Source organism: Ptychodera flava, chromosome 4 (genome assembly GCF_041260155.1).
Source record: "Ptychodera flava strain L36383 chromosome 4, AS_Pfla_20210202, whole genome shotgun sequence".
Taxonomy (NCBI): domain Eukaryota; kingdom Metazoa; phylum Hemichordata; class Enteropneusta; family Ptychoderidae; genus Ptychodera; species Ptychodera flava.
In genome coordinates this window covers 38,255,284-38,262,131 of record NC_091931.1, presented here as the reverse complement: position 1 = coordinate 38,262,131, position 6,848 = coordinate 38,255,284, and the positions used below count along the sequence as shown (strand labels likewise).

Here is a 6,848-nt window from a genome sequence, read left to right as displayed (position 1 = left end):
TGAATATAAATATTTTCTTTATTATCAATAACAACACAATATTTGTACAACATGATAAAACATGGTGGAATTCCAAACTTTTACATAAAAATATTCTTGCACAAGATTTCATATAACTTATTTGCACCTGCCTTAATGCTTGCTACAATACATTTGCCGTTAGATTCCTCTATCATGAAATGTTTAAAAATATTGTTAGAAATTCTAATTACATCCATCACTAGAAATAATAACAATTTTCTTAAAATCATGCAAGAAGACAACAATATATGTCAGTGATTGCTTAACATTGCACATTAGAGAAACACCATTAAAATCAAGGTCACTGTGTGATATGTATTTGAATTAATCTTTCTGCTAAAAATTTACGTGATCTACTCTTCAACATCCACATGTCAACTTCTATTTTCTGATTTTCTGCACTTCTGAAGACTTCACTGTACATGACAATTTTAAGCATACAGCAGGGACAGTCAAACAAACTATCAAAACTCATTCCTATTCTTTTAAATAGGATGGCTGGGCCAGTGTATATAACAACATGTCTGACAGAGGGAAAAGTAATGTCACAGGATTTACATTTGCTTTATGCCTGCCAAAATACTACTGCAAATATTACTGGCAGTTCCTCTAAAACATAGGATAAAGCTAAACTGTATGTGTGAAAGTGCTCAATCAATAGCAACCAGCTGTAACTGGTGTAAAATAATGGCTTTTGACCAAATTACCTATCTGATTTATTTTACAGGTCAAAATGATTTAAGGTAGTAAGTGCCTTGAATGTGCAAGTCTTAATCTTTTGCTCAAATTTTTTTCAATGAAACTTTCAACTATTCTCATGCCAAATCAAGAATAAAAATCAGGGTTCACCGTGCTAAATTTGGTACTTGCAAAACAAATTACCTGGCATTTACAGATAATTGAAATTCAAAATGGCTGCCATTCCTGTGTTAACTCTATGGGGAAAACATAAAATTTATGATTTTTGAAAGACTTCGATGGTGAACATCACTTTCACTCCAAGAGCTTTGAAATAAGCTCCCACAAGTGGTAAGATCAGGAAAAAATTGTAAAAATTTGAGTGCGTCATATCTGTCTCCGAGGTGCATTCTATCCTTAAGAAAAAGTTCAGGATCAAGTCTTTATACCACCATTCACTCTACTGTCACTTCTAAATCAAAAGACAAAACATGCCAACTTTAGTTCTGTGCTTATGAAATATGGAGACACAACATGGACAAGAAGAGTAGAGAAATGACAACCGAGTTGTATCTCCAGGGAAATAGTGCCATTTTGCTCAAAGCCATTGCACACAAAGTCAAATTGCACTATGACAAGATAATACATCAAGTGAATCTCTCAGCAAAGGCTATTAAAAACTACAAATCTGTTTAACGTAACGATTGTACTGAGTGTATTTCATTTATGTGTCACAAAAGTTCATTAATCTGGATATGATGGAATTGATTTTGCATTGACATCACAAAAATATATACAGTCTTCCATATAAACTACAAAAAGCAATTCTTATTCAAAATAGAAGCTTCTCTTGTGTTGCCTAAATTCATAGTCAGGTAAATCTACATTCTACCTAAAGATACACTTGGATGATCTTACAGCACAGATAAAACACATATGGGTGTTACACACAAGCACAATAAAAACACCTTTTCAATCCATCTGACAAGTCCTCTTTGGGTGATTGAAAACACAAAAAAACACAAAGCATTTGAACAGGATACATTTGACTCTACATGCCACATTTGTATATAACATCATAGCATGTTGTACATATCGTGCTTATGTTTTCATATCTTATCAAAAAGTATGGATATTCTTTGACTCATGAACACCATATTGCATTTATTTGTGACTCAAAGTTTCACTGCATCCAGAAGACTTTCAAGCCACGTACAACTGGATGATCAACACTGAACACAACTTACATAGATTTGCATCTAATCTCATCCTATGGTAATATAGATCAGTTTACAAAGCAATGAACACATCAATACATCCATTTTTGTCAAACAATACTGCACAACGAACCAATCTCCACATACAAGACTGGATATCACTGAAAAATATTGCACTATTGTTTACCAAACTGATCAAGACATTAACATAATAGATGTGTATAGTACTTGATGAATGTATATGTGAGATGAAAGTACGAAGTACAGACCAGTCATCTCACAGTACAGTTCTTTAACTTCAGGAAAATGTAATTTCTATGTAAATGACCAGAACATTCTGGGCTTAAAGATTAATCTGACAGAAATAGCCGGCACACATCCTACACACACGCTTCCATTAAGTGATTTGGTCAAGTATTACTTTGTAGGAAGCTGAAGCAGGCCTGGGAGTACTGCAATCTTGATAACTGACAATTTGCAATTAGTGTTATCTCTTTCTCAATCCCAATTGAATGAGTTTCCCTAATGCACAGGATGTACCAGAGTACAATGGTGCTGTCAATATAGCCTGATGAGGTGCTGGTAAATAGACTCTGTGCAGGCATGGCAACTGCTATTTCTGTACATTGAGATTCACAACATGGTTTGGAGTGTGATGTAGAAGGGGACATGGAATGCAGTGGCTAGGTCCACTAAGTCCGTAACTCTGGCATGACAGCTTCCAATTACTGTAAGACTTATAGGCAGGTGTATGAAACTAAAATAGTACGGTATGTACTTCACCTACATGTAGAAATCAGATGACCTATAACTTTTGCTCAAACTTTCCTTGATGAAACTTTTAATCATTCTCTTAACAGAGCAAGAACGAAATTGGGGGTTACTGTGCCAATGTTAGTACTAGAAAAACAAATTACCTAACATTTTACCGATATTTGAAAATGGCCATCATCCCTGTGTTAACTGTATGTGGGAACAATTGCATTTTTTACTTCACAATAATGTTGAAAACTTCACTTATTCTGAGAGCTTTACATTGAGCACCACAAATTGTAGACTAGAAAAGAATTTTTAAAATTTGAGAATTGGCGTATCTGTCCCCAAGACACATTCTACCTTAATGGCACTGTTCAAGTTTTCATATTTTCTTATACATCTACATATATACCAACCTAATGATAATAAGCAAACCATATATGCACAGGTATATAACTTAAACTTACACGTCTTGGTGAATGAAAAATCGATTTGAAAAGGACAATACCTGGTAATATTTTCATTATTTTTGTTTTATTAAAAGTATATTTCTTATTCTGCTCCCTAAAGTAGTATAAGCCTCGTCATCATACTGCATTGCGCACAGTACGCAATGTTGTTGACAAATAAGTTCAGGTCCAGACTGAAATTCAAAGTTGTAAGCAATAACATAGAGATAGTATGCATACAGGCTGTATTGACATGTTGAGCATTACTGAGTTTGACATATTTGGAGACTGGAATCAGAAATTATATTTTGCAGATATAACAAAACGTACCGGAAAACAAAAAGTTACAGATAATGAAGCTCCAAATTTCTCAATGTTATGTTCTGTGATCGTATGTACCTTTTCTTCTTGTCAGGACTAGCATTCATCAAGTTTGTTTTATGTAATATATCAATGTCAGTACATCAATTTTTGCTTTAATTTTTAAATGCAATACACTTTTTGATATTTTGATTGAGTGTACTGTCTTAAGAAATATGTGGAACCTACATTGTTTCAACAATGGTCAGAAGTAGATTAAGACCTGAAGCATGACTACATCTGCCGCCTTTCAACATTGCTTACAAATTGAGTGGGTGGACCTGTGTAACAGTAAATGGGGTGACAGGTAGAAAGGCTGACACAAGACTGACAGCGATGACTCAGAGTCATTAGTGCCATGTCATTAGAGTCGGTGGTCATTATAGTAATCACAATGCTGTCGATATGTTTCTTCAGCCCTAAGTTGACGATCGCGAGGTAAGGATACAAATTACTCTTCAAGGGTGGCGGTTTCATGACTGTGCACTAATTGGCTATTGAAGACTTATTTGGCAATGGGTGATATTTGTGGAAATAGGTAGGTTACAAATACTGGCCACTGTATAGCCAAACTGGAAATCAATAACACATACAAAGTTTACTACTGTGGCACAGCTGTAAAGCTACTGAATATGTTTCTTCACATTTATTATTCCTGATAGCATATCTCAAAATAATTTAATCTGCTGTTACAGTAATATTTCCTCATTGGTAAATTGATAAGGATTCACACAGATATGAAATTAGTGCTGTAGGATCTTGAATTTTACAGTTCCTAATTATCCTAATGGTACCCGTCAGGCTGATTATTAGCCATGTTATCTTGCAATGTATAATACTGTGTATTCGTGTGTACAAAAATAGCCTAATCATCTATCTGATAAAAGGTGTCTTTTTTAATGCAATTGACAATACATATTTTTAATAGAGGAGGGAGATACTGTTACAGCTGTAAGTGATCAGTGCTGAGTTTCTTGTGATAGATTTCCTCAACTCAGTGCTAGTAGTTCTTCACACTCCTTATGGCAATTATTGCCAAGCAATGAAGGCTGATGTGAAAGCAAATATCAAGGGTGTGCAGCAAGACATATCAGCGAGATGAACATGTACACCCAGGAGTATTTTATCTTGCATCATCATCTATACTGTCAGTTAAGAACACTCAGATGAGATATGCCTTGGCAGCTCTAATAAGCAGTGATCATTATCAATTTAACTGCAATGTAAAATTATTCCGGATGAATCAAACATAATTAGCCCTCTAACTACCTGAACATTGTGTATAGTTCAGCTATATTGGTTTCCCCGACACTACGGTATGTTATTGAGCTACCATATATGGAACTACAGAGCAAGGATTAAAATATGTTTTATGACAGGTCTTTTCATGTTTATACTTGATGTTAGCGGGAGAACATTCCACAGGAATAACCTATCATAAGTACATGTGTGCATATGATATTTCATGGTTTTGAAACTTGTTAATATAAAATAAAAAAGAAGGGAAATGTTCATGTATCTTCGTGGTCATTTTACAGGGAAAACAAAAAACTTACTCTCTTTGTTGAGAATTGCAACATATTTGATGTAAAAAACTGAAACACTGATAAAAATTGTACATAAATTGAAAATTGGCAGTATTTAAAACAACATCACTGATTGATACAGCTAACTTTTTATCCTCAATTTACACCACATTAATTAACAAACTATTGTCATTACTAAATCTCAAGTTGATGTGGATTTCTCTGTGATGAGGATAACAGTCTATATAAATGCTCCATGTCTTGTGTATGTATGCTGTCTTTTATATTTTCCAGACCTGCACCTTCTCGGCGACGACACACCAGTTGGCATGGTCGTAGTAATTCTGAAGGATGTACAAACTCTCCACATACTCTTCAACTAAACTGATAAGCTCTCCTTCCTTGAAGACGTGGTAGTAGCGTTTGAAGGTGGATGGATCGTCAGTAATATCAGCACCATTAGTGTTCCCTCGACTGCAGGAGTCTATGCCTGTATGCTGATCACTTGAGCCGATGCCTGTGCCAACTGATCTACTCTCATCTGTTTCACTGTCACAGGCACACAGTTCAACTTCTATACTTTCTCCCTTCCTCCTCCTGCTTGGCCTGGTAGAGGGCGCCTTCTCTTCTGTGAAGTTTCCTGAGAGATCACTTTCGCTGTCTAATGATGAGGTGCTGCAGGCGTCTTCTGACAGGACCAGTGACTTCTTGTTGATAGAGAGGCGACTAGGCCTGAAAGGTTGCCCTCTAGCAATGGCTTGGCTTATTTCAGCGATGGGCGGAGTGGTTCTGCCAGCTCGTAACCTAAGTAGCTTTGGAGAGAATTTACTGCCAAAGTTCAACAGCCAGCTCTCGCTTTTGGACTTTCTCAAGGAGACATTCTCATTATCAGTGGAGTTATCAGAGCAGTCAGAGCACGCTGCACTCTTGGTACCACTGTTCCTATATTTCAAACCTGTAGCTCTCTGGTCCTTCTCATCCCTCCAGATACTGTGCTTCTTCAAATTCTGTGACTCATCATTGTCTTCATCTCTGTGAAAAATGAAAGCATCTGATGCCTTGGAATGTACACATTTTGTATCCTCTAATTTAGTTTCTAGTATTTCAGATTGTTCTTCCGCCTTCTGAGCAAGTCCATTTGACAAAATTTCAGTACTGTTTTCCACTTTGGCATTGTCTTGTTCACAAAGTTTCTTGTGCTCAGCTTCTACCAGAACCCAGGACTCATCAGCATTAGAGTCTGCTTGAGGATACTCTTCGACATCATTTTGAGTTCTCTCGCCGCTGATGCCATTGACTATTTTTCTCACGCCACTGATGATTAGTTCACCCATGGAACTCTGTCTGTTAGCTGAAACGTCATTGGAATGATCAGGGTCTGTACTGCATTGGGTCACATCATTTTCATGTGGCCTGACTACACCAAGGTGATTACTCACACTACTACTGCTGGGGCCATCATCAACTCCACTCTGGGAAGCCTCAGAATTACCATTGACATCACCATCTGATATTCCATTTTCTGTTTTACTTGCACCACTGCAACGATCATGTTGATTTCCACTGTTCTGGCTTATACATGTATCCAAGGTGGCATTGCTTTGAGCAGCTTCACAAAAGTCTTTCAAGACTAGACTACTTTCAAAGTTTTGCTTGACATCACCAGAGTTTGCTTTGACTGCCTCTCCATGGGTGGACCCAGTGGTGAAGTGGGAACCACTGATTTCATCCTTGAGGCCAACGTCAATGCCAGTGCTACCATTACAGATGACATGATCTGCATCTTTTCCACCAGTGATCCACGCAGCAGTCTGTCGTATTGGTCTCTACGTCCTTCAACA

General features: G+C 36.9%; 1 protein-coding gene across 1 annotated transcript in view; it reads right to left on the bottom strand.

The window, feature by feature from the left end:
- LOC139132273 (uncharacterized) overlaps window positions 1-6,848 on the bottom strand; it is a 50,205-nt gene continuing 43,357 nt past the window's right edge. The window contains exon 6 of the mRNA XM_070698662.1: window positions 1-6,833. Within this exon, the coding sequence (XP_070554763.1) occupies window positions 5,289-6,833 (1,545 nt within the window). The 3' untranslated portion in view covers window positions 1-5,288. The remainder of the gene's footprint in view (window positions 6,834-6,848) is intronic.